This window comes from Chiroxiphia lanceolata, chromosome 16 (assembly GCF_009829145.1).
Source record: "Chiroxiphia lanceolata isolate bChiLan1 chromosome 16, bChiLan1.pri, whole genome shotgun sequence".
NCBI lineage: Eukaryota > Metazoa > Chordata > Aves > Passeriformes > Pipridae > Chiroxiphia > Chiroxiphia lanceolata.
Genome location: NC_045652.1, coordinates 11876550 through 11895376, shown reverse-complemented (window position 1 = coordinate 11895376; position 18827 = coordinate 11876550). Strand labels below are relative to the sequence as shown.

The 18827-nt window shown below is 43.2% G+C and overlaps 1 protein-coding gene across 2 annotated transcripts in view; it reads left to right on the top strand.

The window, feature by feature from the left end:
• MAD1L1 (mitotic arrest deficient 1 like 1) overlaps positions 1-18827 on the top strand; it is a 356738-nt gene that overhangs the window by 137422 nt on the left and 200489 nt on the right. For both annotated transcript variants that reach the window (XM_032704408.1, XM_032704409.1), the window contains one exon: positions 7498-7638. In XM_032704408.1, the coding sequence (XP_032560299.1) occupies positions 7498-7638 (141 nt within the window). The remainder of the gene's footprint in view (positions 1-7497; positions 7639-18827) is intronic.

The following is an 18827-nucleotide window of genomic DNA, read 5'->3' as shown; positions in this document are numbered from 1 at the left end:
CTGGGTTGAAGAAAGTATTAGGGGTTTTTTGTTTCTTTTGTTTCGATTTGGGAGGCTTTATTTGTTTGTTTTTGTTTGGGGGAGTTGTTTGGTTTTTGGTTATTTTTTTAAAGAAATTGCTGTTTTTCATGTGTGAACTGTGCACACGGTGTCAGATGGTGAGTGGTCCTGTGCTGAGGCAGGTGAATAAGGCAGCTTCACGTTACACAAGATTGCCACTACCTGAGCAGTGGGAAAAAGAGAAATGATAGGAAGAAGAGGAGGTTTTTTTTGGAATGAAGAGATGAGGAATACACTGAGGCAGAAAAGCAAGCTCGTGCTGGAGATAGGCAGCGGTGAGCGTTCTGGTAGAAGGGAGTTAAACGAAGGAAAAATCATAAAATTATTTCACAGCAGCGGGAGGTTAAGAAACATAACTAAACATGTTAAACTCACTGTGAAGCAAGAGGACCCCAGGGGTATTTTAGTCAGATAATATTTAATTTGTTGCAGTGTCAGTTGTATGATTGCTTGTCAGCTGGCATATGTATGTGCTATAAGCAAAATGAGGCTTTCAGAGACCATGCACAATTTTCCAGGAGATAGTAAGCAGGGGATTTATCAGAGACAGATTAAAAGGGTTACAGTGGATTTATTTGCTCTGGTCCATTGCCAGGATATAAGGCAAGCTGAGCTCTCTGCAGAGAAGCGTTGGAGGAGAGGGACCAAGAGCTAGAAAGGAAGAACTATAAATCTGCAGAAAAACTTATGGAATACAAGAGCGTGTAAGATACACAGGTATTTGTGGGAGTACATTCAAAGCTGCCAGCTGAGTGTTTGCCAGAAGAGCAGTCAGCTCGCACAGTTTCTCCAAAATTTAAGAATGGATGGTTGAGAAGCTAAGAGTATCTCTGAATGCCTCATTCTGGCACCTAAAATCAGTCTTTGATTGCTTTTTTCATGCTCTCTGCCTGGCTGTGCCCTCTTCCCACCACAGTTTCCCTGGGTGGCTGCTTTCTCTGGACTTCCAGCCTTGGGAGGAAAGACAGTGTTCAACCTGAATGATACACAGCCTTTCCTAGCAAGAAAATAGCTCTGTTTTGAGAGTCTTAGAAAACTGATGAAAACCATCCCTTGTAGAGAGATGATGGGACAGACAGGGATGTTTAATTCCTGGTTTGCTGTGTGCTTGTGGTTACAGAGTACATCAGTCATTCCAGCCTCTCTCCCACCTACTCAGGTTAGGCATGGATGGAGATTCTTGGACTTATATAGAAGGGATATTTTATTTTTGTTGAACAAGCCTTGGTTGTAGGAGACAACACATCTGAAAGGCTTCTTCATAGGTTAAATCCATCTTTAAGTTCCTGCAGTAACATTATATTGGCTTGAGGGGCAAAAATGAGGGTTGATATATAGACAGTCACATTTGAGAATTATGGATGTTTAAAAAAAATGTTCCCCAGTGTTCTTGTCAGTGCAAGGATAGTGAAATCTGCTGGATGTTTTTATTTTTATGGAGTTAATGGGCTTTTTTTTGTAAATGGTGTTTTAATTGAGGTTTTGAGTAAAAAGTCAATGGTGTGTATATACATACATGTCTGCAGTCAGTTCTGATTTGCAAAGTAATGTGAAAATAGGTCAACCACAGAGAGAAATGCTGGGAAATGGCTGTAGCTGAGAAGGAAGTTATTTGGAGGTTTGGGAATAGAAAATTTTGGTTTGAAGATGATTTGTACAGAAGACAAGGGTGGTAAGAGGAAGGCAAACAATTTGCCTTCTGGTGGTAGTAGATGCTGCTGTAGGCAAGGAGGGTTTGAGAAGTTTCTGGTAATTTAACTTTTGCTGGTTTTGCTTGGCCTAGATCTCTTGGGGTTTTGGTCTGTTCTGGAAGAGTCAATTAACTGCTGTGTTAATTAGTGCTCCAGGAGGGAGTTGAAGGGATGTGGCTCCCTTACACGTGTTCCTGTAAGAGCCAAAGTCTGACTGAACATGCCTTTGGCCACAGCTCTGCCTTCAGGCCCCTGTTTCCTGCATCTTGCTCTGGCTTTGTTGTTGCTTTTCCCCCTCCATTTTCCATAAGGCAACGGGATATGAACGTGTTACAAAGTAAGACTTAGCAGTATATCAATTCCTTATCAATTCCTCCAGCCATCAATTTGGAGCAGAACATTTTAATTGTCAGTAGCCCTGTTGACATCCCCTGGCTAATGCTTTTCTAAGCTGAGGAAGGTGCAAACTGGCAGCTCTGAGAAGGGGCAGATGCCCACTGATGCTGCAACCTGTTAATGGTACCTGGTGTCTTTGCTGCCACACAACACTCTGTTCTTTGTTTTCATGAGTTTCATCAACCTGATGCAAATTCATTTCTCTAAATTACAGAGTTGTTGTTGAATTGTAATTCTGCTCTTTGAGAAACACATCACTGAAGTTAAGATTTATCACATTTATTATTTGCCTTTATTCTGTAGACAATTTACCTGTCAAAGAAGGAAATTAGACTGGTTTGATATTATTCATATTAAGGCTCAGTTGATTGTTTCTTGTCCCTAATTCTTCTCTAGCTGCTTGCAATCTGATTGTTAATGTTTTCTTCCAAGTATTTTATGAGATACCAAAATATTGAAGTGATTTATAATTGCCAGAGTCTGTATCTTCTCATCCATCCTTCTTTTAAAAGGTTGGATCTGTTTCACTGTCCTATTTTCTCGTACTATCCTGCCATTTGAGAGTTCTTCAAAAATAGTTGCTCATGGACCAGAGCTTACTGTGATAAATATTTTTCAAGTAACCTAAAAATACATTTTTTTCAATAGGTCCTGACACAGTCTAATGTATTTAAATATTCTTCTGTTATTTCTAGTTATATTTTGGCTTATGTTCCTACACCTCACAGTGCTAATTTTACTAATGTTAAACATCTAGCCAAGCCCCACATACCATCTCCCTTCTTCTGTATGTGTGTTTCTGTACCTTAAAGCAAGGAAGTATAGACCTCTGTTACACAGTCTTCTCTCTCTTTTATTTGTGTTTTTATGAGAAATAGTTACCTAAATTATACCTGATTGCAAATAGCACCTGTTTGATGTTGAAGCCCCATATCTTTCTTCAGTCTTGAAATTTTCCCTTATTACAACTAATTTGGATTTAGGAGTCTTGAGAGGAAGAGGAGGAGGAGGAGGAGATCTTGCCACTGATTTCCGATAATGAAGCAGTCTATTAACATTCTCCAAAAATTATCATTAATTAAACAAAAAGCTGATGTAACGCTCGGAACGGGAATATTTCTGCACCATCAAAAAAAAAAAAAAAGGCACTGAGTGGGAAATATCATTATGATTCTGCTTTACAGAGTCTGTCTCCTGTGCCAGGCTCTAGCCCGTGCAGAAACGAGAGAGCAAGCGAGCTGTGCAGTTGGGTTGTGGATTAATAGTTGAAGTTCACTCGTGTGGAAATAAAGCAGATTTTACTGTGACTAGAATCTGTCATTAAAAAGCCATTATTGGAACCGACCGGCACAATTCCTGCTTTTTCATTGCTAATGACAAAACAATCTGTTCTTTAAAAAAAAAAACAACAAACCTATATTTTCTTGCAGAGAAATCGTGCAGGAGTGTTACCAGAACAGAAGCCGGGTGAAGAGAGGCAGTTGAAAGATTTATTGATCAATAAACCAGACAATTACAGCTTGTTTATAAAAGGCAAAAAAAAAAAGCCACCTCAAACCTCAGGCCTGCGAGCAACACTGAGACTCTAATAATGATAACTCTGGCATCCAGCTCGAAACGATAAAAGTCAATAGGAAGATATAGGATTTCAATAAAATTATGACACCAGATAAACTTTACCCCAGGAACAAATTTTCCCTGGGTGTGTGACTGACTTCAGTTAGATTTGTAACTTTAATTTCTTTCTTATTGATTTTTCTTTTCTTCAACTAATTAGAAAGTCTGTGGTGAATGGAGTGCGTGTACGTTTGAAGAGGGGCTAACGAGCAGCAGCAGGGGCAAGACCTGAACTTATGTGGTTGGTTGTAAGGTCAGAGGCTTTTTGAAAATTTTTTGACTGTGTTTTACTCTTCAGTTGCTTCCAATAGCCAGCTGGGAGTCGCTCTCCTGCTCCTCAGTGTGACTGTACCTGAAGCTGTGGGCTGTCCTTGGAGATGTGCAGTGCTGCAGTGACACGGTGATGCTGCTTGTATGAACCATTCTCAGGCCTTTCCTTAAAATTAACCCCAAAGTCCTGGAGAAGCCCACTTGTATTCCTGCTGTTTCTAAACCGCTCTGGTGTGTGAATGCCGTGGAAAGGGACTTTGAGTTTCAACCTACTTGCCAACCAGATGGAACTTTGGCTTTACACGGAGGGAATAGAGGAGCTGGTGGGAGGACTGGGGAGAAGCTTCGTCTTAGGGGTGTCATTTTGCAGAGGCATTTTCCTGTTCTTTTCTTCATGGGATTAGCTCTAGTTTCTGGTTAAAATTATAAAATGTGTTTTCTTTTTAGTTACTTATGTGGTAGTAGGAGGCATATTTGTTTGATGAATGGGCTGGTGCTGGCAAAAGGAAGGGAAATTGTTCAACCTTTGAAAAAATCACTATCCTTCCTCTTTTTCAAACTTACATCTCCTCAAACACAGCTGCAAGCTGCAGCACCAGAGTTTGTGTAGGGCATTAATTTCCTAGGTTTATAATGAACATCAAAACTGTCATTCTGCTTTTAGGGCATGTTTAAAATAAGCTGCATTTCTGTTCAGGTGTTGATTTAAAACTGCTTAGGGTAAAAAACACCTGGAATTGTGCCAGTGTAGGTCCATGGTGAGTTAGCATAGGTGTCCCATCCTGGTTGAATTTTGGGAATTCCCAGAGGAAGTGCTTTTTAGTAATTCTGGTGAATACTCTCCTGATAGGAAGCAGGAAAGCAGAGGTGTTGGAATAAGGTTAAAAAGTCCCTGGGGAGGATTTTGATGGGGCTTGGGGAATATCCTGTTGTGTACAATGAGGAAATATTGCAGCAATTACTGAATTAGGATTACATCTTAGAGAATCTTCTTAGACAGAGGACTTATCAACAGGAACTTCTGTTTCCTGCCAAACTAACAAGATCTTTAGGAAGGAGGGAACAACTTTCAGTAAGTGCTCTTGATGGGGAGAAATTGAAAAAGTGGAGCTGGGGACCACTTGTTGAAAGCTGAGGACTGATTTCATTTCAGTATTAATATTTAGAAATAATTGAAGAGGAGAAGTGAACGCCAGGATCAAGTGTTTAATTGTGCCCTTTAGTTCAGCTTTTCTGCACCCTTTTTTTGCAATAGAGCTTGTGCTGTGTTTACTATGTGTGGTTTTTTCTGGAGAAGTTTACTCTTCATTTAAGAGAGAGGCTTTGAAGGGCAAGAGCTGTAGTTGATTTCTGGGGAGAGACAGCCTGTAGGGGTGTCCTGCTCCCATGCAGTTTTTCCATGCTAACATGAAAGCAGGAGTTTGTCCTCCTTGCAGCTGAAGAGCTCAGGGAACTACAAGGATCTTGCTGGGGATGACTCGAATGACCTAATATTCAGCAGTTAATTGGAAGCCAAGTGTGATGGGAGTTGCCAGGGGTCCTGTTTGCTTTTGAAAAAACGCTGAGGATTTTGGGACTGCCCTGCTGTAATGGAGAGAACATTGCAGTGGTAAATTATCACATCGATGAAAGATGCTTAGGAGAAAATTAGGAGAGCGGAGCAGCTCGGAGTGTGGAGAAGGAGGGAGGATGCTGTAATTGCAAATCTAATTGCAACAACATGCAAAGCTCAAACCAATATGTTCACTAAATGCTGTCATTATGTTCTCTTCTGTGCTCTACACAATGATTTGACAATAAATGGGGAATGGAAGGCATCTCTTGAGCAAAAACAGTTTGCCTTATGGGGAGTGCACTGGGCAGACTGGGTGATGTCTGTGTGTATTGGAGGGGGAGGAGGAGAAAGGAGAGATCCTGTCCTGCCTTTCTGCTAAAGAAGTTCTTTACAAGGCTGGTGTGACTGTGTCTGGATTTTCTTCTGCAGTAAGATGGAAGTATTTCCTTTCTCACGTCTGTCAGAAGTATAATTCTTTCTAAACTACAGCAAAACTGTTCTTTCCTTGAAAAAAAAAATTCTCTTCAGTCAGATCTGGGTTAGGAGCTAGTAATAGCTGCTGGTACTATTTATGTTGAAACCTGTTTCTCTTTATAATTTTATTAACTTGGTTCCTGTTGCCTCAGGTGGTCCTTTGATCTTGGGGTCCTTTTACCTGCTGACCAACCCAACCATCTTGGCTGACCTTTCAATCTGTGACATGCTCTGAACACATGGTACCTCTGGCAGTGCCCTTGGTCTTGTTGTCACACCTTGAATGTGAATGTTCCTTCTCTTTCCCACATGTGCTCTCGCTATCCACGTTCAGTCTTTGACCTTTAGGTTTGGAAGGAGGAGATAACCTTTGTATCCAGGCTTGCTTAGCTGAGCAGTTAGTCACCAAGCAAAAGAGAGGCAGCACTGCCTTGGGTTTATGCCAGAGGCCTGAGCTGCTTTGACCCTGTTCTGTAGCCTCACAAGCATCAAGGTTCTTCCGTGCAGTCAGAAGATGAAACGCTTCATCAGCTGGCTGATCCCCCTGTGCATATTGCACCGGAACCAGTAATCTCCTTAAACACACCTGACCTCTTGAAATTTTCCTTTTGTCCCCATTCTTCTCCATCAGTGCCTTGGAGATAGGTATTAAGTGTTGTTTGAAGTTGGGAGTGCACTAGGAAATACTTCAACCAGGAACCCTTACAGAAAGTTTTACCTTTAGCTTCAAGCCCAAGCCTTCTAGTTTGGAATGTAAACTGCTCTCAGGGAGCCAAGAGAGATCTTTGTTTTGTCTTTTTTTCTGCAAGTGCTTGGTTATAATTGCCATCAGATTGTGAAGTGAGCCAAACACACTGTCTGCCAGATATTAACCTCTGAAAAAATATTTGTTACAAACACTTGAGCGTCGCAGCGTTTAACGAGTGATAAAATCACATACCATTTTGAGGATATTTGCTCTCAGCCACTTTGTTCATTGTCAAATCTGTTTCATTTCTGTTGTGACAATTCTGCTCCTTCTTTGCTGAAACTCTGGCAGGAATAATGTCAAGTACGACATGAAATATTTGCTGAGGAAACCCATTCAGCCATGTTGAGTTAGAATAGTATCTCCAAAAAGAGGGCAGGCTCTGTTTTCAGTCACCATCTGCTTGTTAGAGCATCTGCACGTTGCTTTCCTGCAAGGGATGTGGAGTTTTACAGACACAAGGCAGTTTAATTTTTCAGTTTTCACAGCAGCAACATTTACTTTATTACAGCTGTTTGCTCACCTGTGGCTCGATGCTGATATGAAGACGACGAGTGCGCGTCCATCAGCGTTTCGTTGCTGCCTAAGGGAACAACGGGCAAAACCCTGGAATGTTGTTCTGGGAAGCCTCTCCTGGGGGTGCAGTCAGGGGCTGTGTCTCTAAAGGTGTCTGTTCTTCCTGGCAGGAGCGGGATGGGATGCGGGCGATCCTGGAGTCGTACGACAGCGAGCTGACCCCCGCGGAGCACTCGCCCCAGCTGGGCCGGCGCATGCGCGAGGCTGAGGACACGGTGCAGAAGCTGCACGCTCACAACACCGAGCTGGAGGTAATAAAGGAGCATCAGGTTCTAACCCCAGGGGGGAAGGAGTTGAGACCTTTCAGATGGAACTGCCTTTGTGATGTGGTCTCCCCTGGCAGAAGCCAGATTTGCAATATTCGGACTTAAAAATTCCAGCATCGATAAGACTCACGAGTTATTCTGTGCCTGGTGCTGGTGGAAGCCAAGGATAATCTTGGGGTGTGATGCACCCATGCATGGCTGGGGTTGACAACTAGTTCCTGTGGGTTAAAGGGATGCATTTAAGGGGAAGTAAAGGAGTAGCAAGTGTAGTGCCATCTCTGTGGTCTAGTCCAAGTGATTCGCTGTACCACGTCTGTCAAGGCTCTCCTGTACACAGTGGGAGCAACTTGTGTTTATAAAAGCTTTAGTTAAGGGTTGAAGAAGTAAATCTATGTGCTGTAAGTTCTTCACTTCTTGGCACTGGGCCAGAAAACCTCAGAATACTGGTCACTAGTAAATGCTTTTTACTAGATTTTCTCTAAGAAAGAAAAAATTCTTTCCAAAGATAGACTTTTTTTCTTGAAGGAGTGCTTATATTATCTTTTTTTAGTTCTCTTTTTGGAAATTTGTAGTCTGAAATGTGACTGTGGTGAGATAAATGTTAATGTGCATTGGCCAAATCATTCCTGTCTTCTCTGTTGTGCTTTGTCATAGTGGAACGAGCTTTACAGTCGTGAGTTGAAATATTTGGAATATGTCTGTGATCTCAAAGCTTGGCAGTTTTATTACACAGGCTTTACAACAGTCATAAGTATGTGAGTTTTTCTTTCTTTGTGTCTAGTTCCATCATCATGTAGATTTAGATGTCCTAATTCAAATGGAGTAAAACTTGTAAAAATTGCTCCTTGGGTTTGTGTTCAAGTCATAGAAGGGACTGTCCCACTCTGCACAAAACTCTGTTGCTTCTGACATCTTTAAAAATGCTGTTTTCTTGTCCTGGGAGATAGGGACTTACGTCAGGCAGTACTGGCTCCAGTGACCTTTAAATCCTTAGCAAGCAGAGGAGTGTGGTGTAGATCACTATCATGGTATAGATCCATTTCCTCCCAGTGTCTCAGAAAAAGGAATTCTGCGAAGTTTTGGGCAAGCTGATAGAGATGTTAACACCAGATAAAATGGAAATTTGCCTCAATTTGTCTGTCTCAGAAGTTGCTCTGTGTTGTCTTTTGATCACTGTATTGCTTCCCACCAGAGAGAGCAGGAATAGGTGATGCTGACATAAAGGGATAGGTGGCTATTTTATCTGCTTCCTTAGTTGTTCCCAGCAGTGGCTCTAGGTTGTTGCAGGGAGATTTCCTGAGTTGTTTCTTTGATTATGTCGGGTGTGCATGTTTGTCTTCAGGCAACAGCAAATTGTCTTTTCTTCTTCAGGTGAAAGCGTGGAAGAGTGTGGGAACCAATTGCTATACCCCTTTAATTATTTGTTGGGAACAAATTCTAAGTTTATTTTCATGGGTATGGATTAAGGGCTACATGGAAAATTTCAGAAAGGAGCTGTGTTCTCTGGAGGTTTGTTGTGTATGATGTCAACCTTTAAGCCTTTCAAAGACTTTGCTGGAAGCAGGATTCAAAGACCTGATATTTTCCTCATAAAGTAAAATTTTACGCTTCACTTGTTTGTGTTTGCCTTTCTGACTGCAGTGTTGACTGCTGAATCCCATCTGTTTTGAAATTTTGGGGGAAAATTTTTTGTTCTAGTACAAATCGACAAACTGGAGAGGGAAATTGAGGTGCAGGCAGGACCCCTGGTGCCTCATCATCAGGAGCAGCAGCTGTAATCAACTGCCAGTAGATCAAAGTCAATGAGATGGTCGGTGGCAGCTATTAATAACTTCTGACATAATGCTCTGCGCCCTCCCAGCTCTGCTGAGCCTCCCCATGACTCTCAGAAATGTTGACACCTGAATGACTCAGCTCACAAACAGAGGAGGCTGCTGGAATGAGGCACCTTGGGGCCTCAGTCGTTTCTGAGATGTGGGAGAAACAGCCTCTGTTGGAGGGTGAGGAGGGAAGGAAAAGGGGAACTTGAGCATGTTGAAGTCAGTATGGCAGAAGGGTTGGGGCATCCCAGGAGCCTCTGGTGTGGATGGGACTGGGAGGGCAGCACACAGTCAGCTTGTAGAGTAGCACAGGAGAATGAGAAGAGCTGATCTGTGAGCATCGTCACGTGGCAGCAAAGCAAGAACGTGCACAGCTATTCCAGGGGGATCCAGGGGAGGTCTGGGGTGGCTGCAGAGAAGGACAGTGGTGGATCTGAGCTGAGAAGGCCTGTCTGACACTGTTACTTTTTGATAGGCTAAGATGGTTAAAGTGTGGCAAACAATCAAGATCACCAGTTAGCAGGGGATGTCCCACCGTGGGGAACTCCAGTTATTCCCACAGAGTGTCTGGCACCCAGCGGGCACTGGGACACAGTCCCTGTGCTCTGCCCCTCTGCTGGGGAGGCTCCAGAAATCACTGTGGTCCAGGAGCTCCTTGAGTTTAAAAAAGCCCTTGAAGAGTCAAGGCAGATGCATCCTCTTGCATTATATTTTGTACCTTCTGCTTTTCAGCTTTGTTCGTAAATCATAACATTTGCACCTTGAACCATGTCTAACTTCTCTGATTTCTTTTCTCACAGCTGCTTTTTTTTTTTTTTTTTGCTACAGAGTACCTAATTTACCCAAATCCCTTTCTGTGCCCCCTAGAAGAGAGCCCTTTAATACTTTCTTTTTTCTCCTTTCTTCTGCCTGCCCTAATCTGTCACCGGCAGCCCCACCTCTGACAAACCAGAGAGTGGGAAAAGTGAGTGTTCTTAAGAGGGATTTTTACTTGCTCTGAAAGGGGAGATCTTCCCACAGGTTCCAGCAGCAGGCTGGAAGCTCTGGTGAAGAAAGAGTGATAGAGATAACACTGTAGGAGAGAGGAGGAAGCCATGTGGGACTGGGAAGATTCTGGGCTGAGGCAACAGCTTTAACTCATTAGGGAGATGAGGTCTCTGGTAAGTCCTTTGCTGGGTGTATAAATGGAAATGGGAAGCTGCTTAAAAGAACACAGGGAACGAGAGAGGAGTGTGTAAGCCCTGGGGGGAGCTGTGTGTGTGTGTGAATGTCTGTTGGGAGGATGGAGTTAGGAGACACACGGAGCTGTGCCCCAGCCCAGCTGCTGGGAGCACTGCTGTGTCTGAATTAAACAGCACCTGGATTACAGGCACCTTTCAGAAACTGGGATACAGAAGGATGCTTTGATCACTTCAGAGGTGAAGTGATGCTGCAGAAGAACTAGTCCTGTCAGAGCCTGATGGGGCAGAGGACTGGAAGGCAAACAGAGGCTGATGGAGAACTTTTTAAATGCCTTTCATTGATGACCAATGAGAAAAGCTGGATCTCTAATGCATGGACATGCAAACAGGGATCTGTTTTTCTCCTCCCCAGAACTGCCTGCCCCCAGCCCAACCCCCTCCTCCACAAGGCTGATGTGGTTGGAGAGGCTCAAGGAAGCACTTTATGGAGTGTTGAATGTAAGGCATGGAGAGATGCAAAGAAAAATGTCATCTGAAATGGTGGCTGCAAAAGCAAGCAGGCTGTGTCAGCCCATTTCACGTGGTTAATGAAGTGTCACTCACCATCTTTTAAAAAGTGTGTTTTGGAACTGAAGAGGGAATGAGTTTGTCTCTGGCCAGCCTGTCATAAATACTTAAATTTAAATACTGTAACTGTGTTTCTGTGGCAACCTGATTTTTTTTTTTTTTGATACTGATGATATTATCAGGTTTCTTGCCAGTCTTCATTAACTTTTACCACCTTAGCTCTCATTACTTCTAATTTCAAGGTAAATATGACAAAACAGGAAGCTTCTGTGCATGCAGCAGCTATTGTGAAAAAGCTTTGATGTGGAGTTCAGTGTTGGAAAAGTTAAATCCAGCTGCATAAAAGAGAAATAATCATAAATATAACTCCATTAATAGTGATTTTATTGCAACACTCTTGGCTCCATACAAAACTTTAATGAAGAGAGATTTGCAAGGAAGACTCACGCTGACACCTTCAATGATCTCCAGCATCTTTTACATTGAGAGGTTTACACTGTCTGTGAGCACCATATGTACCCTAATCAGTTAATTGTGAGTCTGACAGTTTCAGCACACCAAATGCCATATGTTCTGTGTTTTGTTCCACCTCGGGCATTAGCGGTGACCCTAAAACTCATTGACCATATATTGGCTCTTAATCTGCCCCTGATGTTGATTTTTGTGATGTTAGTCACCAATCTGCTCCTTGCCAAGGGGGTTACTCAGCAGTCACACCGGTGCTTAAAGTGCTTAATTTTTACGTGTGAATGCATTAAAATGTTAATTTGAGCAGTTAAGAGTTTTTTTTTGTGCTTTACCCAGCTTTCCCTTCAGCACTTTTTCACTTTACTTTTTTTTTTTTTTTCCATCTTGGATCTACACTTTGTGTTTATCTTGCTCCTTTGCCATATTTCCTCTCCCCCTCAAAAGTAAATTGCTTCTTCACATAGCAGAAGGGGTTTCTGTCATGGTGGGAACTTTAGAGGCATTTCCTCCCATCTGTGCAAGGTACAGAGGAGTTTGTTTTAGTTTTCAGGTTTCTCCTGCCTACTTTCTGTACCTCTCTGCTGCCATCCAACCTTTGTGCACTGTTTTTTAGCTTCGGTGACAACTGTAAGATGGAGTGGGAAGATTACTCTGCTCACTTCGGAAGTCCGTAAGGAGCAAATCGCAATCACTAGAGCTTTCCTGCCACTCCAGAATGGCATATGTTTCACTTGCCCAGACTTTCTGCTGTCATTGTAGCATCTTATCTGTGACTCATGTGGGAGGGAACAGTCTCTCTCTGGAGATGATGCTAATGCTCTCCATGCATCAGCTACCACTGATTGCTGGAGCAGTCACAGGGCTGGACATCATCTTCTGACAAAACAAACACCTTGTCGGAATAGCATTTTGAACCTGAGTGCTTTGGTATCTCTTGGCAGGCTTGAGCCTTCTCAGGAACCACTGTGGTCCTTTGCTTTTTTTTTTTTCCTTTGCTGAAGGAGAGTAGGTCAAGCCTGTGTTCTCTTGCAGTCCTGCAGAATGGATTATCTTGGGTTCTCTGTTGTTTCATGTGTTTCATCTTCCTTCAGACCTGACTGACCTTGTCAAATCAGGGAGTCATTAGTTTTCTCCCCTCCCTTTTATACCTGCCAGTGACTGTGTTTTGGGAAAACACCTTGCAAATAATCATCATATAAATGAGGAAGTCAAGTCACAAAGGGCCTTAATGATTTGTTAAAGGTGACAGTCCCTGCTCTGTGGAAGAACAGTGCCTCTTAAAAACAGTTGATGCTGCAGCAGAACCTGTCTCTGTGTCTAAGGCTACTTTTTTGGTCAAACTAGATTTTAAAACTCAATTACTATTAATTTTTTTTTTTTTAAGGAGATTGCTCATTTGGGATCCGTCCTGAAAGTTAGTAATTGCTCAAGAGAATCAGTCCATGGCACTGCCTTACACTGGAGATATTCTGCACAAGGCAGCATTGTTTTCATGACAGGGAGATTTTTACAGCTATTTTTAGTGTGTGGATGCTCTGACAGTTTAAGAATGGCTTTAAGTCAGCAGTTCCCAGGGACCACAGCTAACTGGAAGCAACCTCCATCATTCTCAAGAATGAGAATGTCCTGTCACCAACTTGCGTAGGGTGAATCATTAAATAAGACAACTTCTAGCTTGTGATAAGCTCCCTTATAGACAAACCCCCAGAAAAATACCCCCCGTTGCAGAACAACGAGCAGCCATAAGGACACTTTTGCCTCTGGGCTGTATATTGAAGGCCATGGGACAGAAAAGCATTTTCCTACATTTTCCAACTCTTCTGCTCTTGTGTCCTTTGAGTGCAGAAAGGACAGGGGTAGACAATTATCATTGCCATCACCTCTTGCTGAAAGTCACACTCCTGGTTTAGATGCAGTCAGTGACACTCTCCCCCCTAGTTCTCTTCCTTGGTTTTGATTCTCTAAATGTGAAGATGTCTAGTAATGATAAATCTAAATGATCACCTGTGCTCGAAGTGCAGGGTGTTTAGAATGGACTCTGACTGTGTTTCAGCCTGCAGGAAGCAAGCCCAGCCTAGGTGAGACCATGCTGATACCCCCATCCTGCTGTCTATCTGTGTTGTCCATCTGTGATGCTCAGAGGATGTGGGAATGCTCCTGTACTCTGTATCTAAAGGATCTCACTTCAGCCTAAGCAGATTGAGAGATGCCGGCAACAAAAAGATCTCTCCTTCCTCCCAGCTATGCTCCACTTAAAATGCTCTTGGTATGAACAAATCCCCCTGTAGCCTCTTCTGGTGATGTTATGAATAACCCAGCACAAGAGAGGCTTGAACTAAGGAATTTGGATAAACTTCAGATGTCCCTGGCTGTAGGAAACAAGAGAAACAGATGAACTGGGTCTAAATTCCTACAGAAGATTTAAAATTGGTTCTTTCTTAGTGATGTTTTGGACAGAGCTGATAAGTGATGTGCAGTTATGAGTCATATTTACCACAACAGAACAGGGGAGAGCGTTTCATGCAACGTTGAGAGCTTTAAAATGCTTTACACTGGAGAACCTGCATGCCTGTGCTGAGAGATACAGGCTCTGCAATTAGATGTCTTTAGGTGGAGGAGGAAGCAGCAATGCACTTGGAGTGCGAGCAGTAGCCCCATTGGCAGCAAAGACATTGCATAAAAGAGCTACTTCTGTGCAATGTGGTGCAAATGCCCTCCTGCTGCAGCTGGGGAGCAGAGGCTGAATTGGGGTGCAAGCAGAGCAGTGATGATGTGTCTCTTCCCTCTCAGGCATAAAGCAGAAAGAAAAAGGCAAACTAAGCAACTTTGGGGAATAGAGTTAGGACCAGGTAGCTTCCAGCTTCTCAAAGGGAAGGCTTTGAAAGAGTAGAAATACGTTGTTACGTTGATCACTTGGTGTTGCAGGCAGTGTGGAGGGACGGATGGGAGGCAGTAGGGAGGTTGCTGTGCAGGTTCCTTTAGTGCTCGCACCAGTTTCCAGTGTTGCTTTCCACAATTGCGGAATTGTTTGGGGTTTTTTTTGCAACGTTAGAGAAACATTTCACATTAGGACAAACTGCTTTTTGCATTTAATTCAGAGATTTAACCCCTATGAATCTCTTCCAAGCGGGAAAGAGTGACAATTTGGTGTAGCATTGGTCTCACCCATGTGGCTGGTGCAGCTACAGCCCATGGCACTGCTATGCCACATGTCCAGTAGCAGGGTTTGTCTTTGGGGGTACTGAGTGATCCTTGGACAGGAATGATCCCAACAGCTTCCAAGGTGGTCTCTTTCTGGAGCAGAGTGATGGGATCTCATCAGAGGCAATGCCACATCCTCTGGAGCACTTCCAGCCCCTGAAGTGTGTGGAACCTGTTCATGTGGCTCAACCAACAGACGAATATTATGGTGTCTGACTCTTTAGGAACAGGAAAATTGGGAAAATAGACCAGGACTGACTAATTTCTCTCCAAGCTAAAAATTGGACTCCTTTAGGTTATGTTTCCCAGAGGAGCTCCTGAGTTCAGTGCTTTTCCTCTCTTTTGAACTGTGTGAGTGAATCAATCAGACTTCAGTGCTCAGGCCAATAATGTCTCCTATTTGTTAGAACCACTGCTTAGGAAACCTTCTCACATTGATGCAAGTTTTAACAGCTCATGGAAACCAAGCACTTCAGGGGGAGGAAGGAGGTAAATATCTCATGGAAAAAAAAAGCAGAAGCTAAGATTGCACATCAGGATAATGTTTTACATGGAAAACGCTATGGATATTTTAGCTGGTCCCTAACTTTGCATTGTATTAATGACATTAAACAGCACTTGCCTGGGTGTCTTAAAAGATGTTCTGAACTTGTAGAGATTTGTTGATTTTTATAATGATTGGATTTGAATTCTGTGATTTGTAGTGCTTCATTTCAGAATAACTGCATAATCTCTGCATAATTTAAGATTTAAAGTATGTATTTGTAAGTGTTCTCATGTAATCTTTTAATTTATGATGATGGTCTCCTGTAAGAAAGAGAGATTAATATTTTTAATTATTATTTTCTATTTAAAAACATACTGCAAAGATTCCAAGGGTTTCCTGCAGGGCCTCCACGTAGGCTCAGCACAGTCCTGCCCAGTGTGTTTCTGTGGCATCCAGGACGGAGTTTTGTTGCGATCCTGTTATGAAATCTTGTTCCCAAATAGTTATAACATATAAACAGAAAAAGTGCTTTGAGAAAACAGCATCAACACAGGCTTGTTCCCATGCTCTTGTGGATCCTAACATTCCTGCTCTTCGCAGTTTGCAAGGATTATAAGATCCACTTTAATGCACTTAATACTTTGTTATCGTGGCAATTAGAACAACAGTAGTCGCTGTCTTGGTTTTCTTTTGAAGCCCATTGATTCTTTACTTTGGCCTTAATTACAAGTAGTAGAAGAGGTGTTTCTTCAGGGAACTAATTAGTCTAAAAAGCCTGGTTCAGCTAGTGCCTGAGCACAGTTAGTCCAATGGTGCCTAAATGCAAGTGCCAGTTGCAGTTGTTTTGTTTCAGAACAAACATACATAATTAGTACTTCTCCACGGTTAGGAGTTGTGTTTGCTCCCATCCATTCACCTGTCTTTCCCTGTGGTCTGGTTTGTCCAGGGGCTGCAGCACCTCCATTTCCCCAGCCTGGTCGGCTTCATGATCAAAAACTCTATTCTTCCCAAACTCGAAAATCTGCCAACAGGTCACTCTGACCGCATTATCTCCCTACGCCTTCCACTCCACAACAACCAACACGTCGTCCTCTTTAGTATATATGCCCCAACTCTCCAAGCTGACCCTGCCGAAAAGGACAAATTTTATGCTGACCTGCGCCACCTTACCCAAAAAGTGCCCGCAGATGATAAGATCATTATCCTTGGTGATTTCAACGCCAGAGTAGGTAAGAATTTTGATGCCTGGAAAGGAATATTAGGCAAACATGGTGTTGGTAACTGCAACGATAATGGTCGACTCCTGCTAGAATTCTGTGCAGAGCAACAGCTCACCATCACTAATACTATCTTTCAGCAGAAAGATAGTCTGAAGACAACCTGGATGCACCCCAGATCTAAGCATTGGCATCTCATCGATTATGTCCTGGTGCGACGGAGAGATGTTCGCGATGTCCTCCATACCCGCGTGATGCCCAGTGCAGAATGCCAGACAGACCATCGGCTTGTGCGCTGCAAACTCAGCTTCAATCTTAAATTCAAACCCAAAATGGGCAACATCACAAGGAGAAAACTCCAAGTTAACAATCTCCAATCAGCCACAGTAAGAGAGAGATTCCAGGCAAACCTTCAAACTAGGCTTGAAGACCGTTCCACAGTTTCTGCAGATTCCTCTCCTGAAACTACCTGGCAGCATATTAAAAACAGCATTCTGCAATCCTCCGAAGAATCCTTAGGGTTCTCCCTCAAGAAGAACAAGGACTGGTTTGACGAAAACAATCAAGAAATCCAGGACTTGTTGAGGAAGAAGAGAACCGCCCACCAAGCACACCTTGCACTGCCATCCTGTCACGCAAGAAAAACAGCCTTTCGTCTCGCATGCAGCAAGCTCCAACAGAAACTCCGTGACATCCAGAACAAGTGGTGGATCGATCTAGCTGAAAAAACTCAATTATGCGCAGATATGGGTGATCACAAAGGTTTCTATGAAGCCTTGAAGACAGCATACGGGCCTACATACCAGGTTCAAAGCCCTCTACTCAGTGCTGATGGCCAAACGCTTCTAACAGATAAAACCTCCATTCTGAATCGATGGTCTGAACACTTTCAAACTCTTTTCAGTACCAACCGTGTGGTCCAAGACTCAGCAATTCAGTCCATCACACAACAACCAGTAAAGTATGAATTGGATACAGCCCCCACTTTAGAAGAAACCCTCATGGCCATACAGCAGGTAAAAATCGGCAAGGCAGCTGGGGTTGATGGAATTCCACCTGAAGTCTGGAAACATGGGGGCCTTGCACTCCACACCAAATTTCACGAGTTTGTGGTGCGCTGCTGGGAGCTCGGTGAACTACCATCAGACCTTCGTGATGCTGTCATCATCACTTTGTATAAGAAGAAAGGTATTAAATCTGACTGCTCAAACTACCGTGGTATTACTCTGCTCTCCATTGCTGGCAAAATCCTGGCAAGAATACTCTTGAACAGACTAATACCCACTATAGCAGAAGGAATCCTACCTGAAAGTCAGTGTGGTTTCAGAGCCAACAGAAGCACCACAGACATGGTATTTGTTCTCAGACAACTGCAAGAGAAATGTAGGGAACAGAACAAAGGTCTTTATGTAACCTTTGTCGACCTCACCAAGGCTTTTGATACTGTGAGCAGAAAAGGTCTATGGCAGATTTTGGAACGTTTAGGTTGTCCCCCCAAGTTCCTTAAAATGATCATCTCACTTCATGAGGATCAGCACGGCCAAGTCAGGTATGGCAACACACTTTCTGAGCCCTTTTTAATTAAGAATGGTGTGAAACAAGGCTGCGTTCTCGCTCCTACCTTATTCACAATCTTTTTCAGCATGATGCTCCAAAGGGCCACAGCAGACCTCGACGATCAGGACGGTATCTACATTCGATATCGTACTGATGGAAGCCTGTTCAATCTAAGGCGTCTGAAGGCCCACACCAAGACCCTAAACCATCTTGTTCGGGAGCTGCTTTATGCTGATGATGCCGCCCTTGTTGCCCACACAGAAGCAGCTCTGCAACATTTAACATCCTGCTTTGCAGATGCTGCTGAGCTCTTTGGGCTGGAAGTCAGCCTAAAGAAGACAGAGGTTCTCCATCAACCTGCACCTCAGGAAGTCTTCCATCATCCCCATATCACCATTGGCGAATCAGAGCTCAAATCAGTCCAACAGTTTAATTACCTAGGTAGCCTCATCTCCTCGGATGGCAAGATTGACGGGGAGATAGACAACAGGTTGGCAAAGGCATACAGTGCTTTCGGAAAACTCCACAAAAGAGTATGGCGTAATAAACACTTGAAGAAAAGCACCAAGATCAGTGTTTACAAAGCCATAGTGCTGTCTACTCTCTTGTATGGTTCCGAATCATGGGTCATCTACCGCCACCACCTGCGTCTCCTAGAACGCTTCCATCAGCGCTG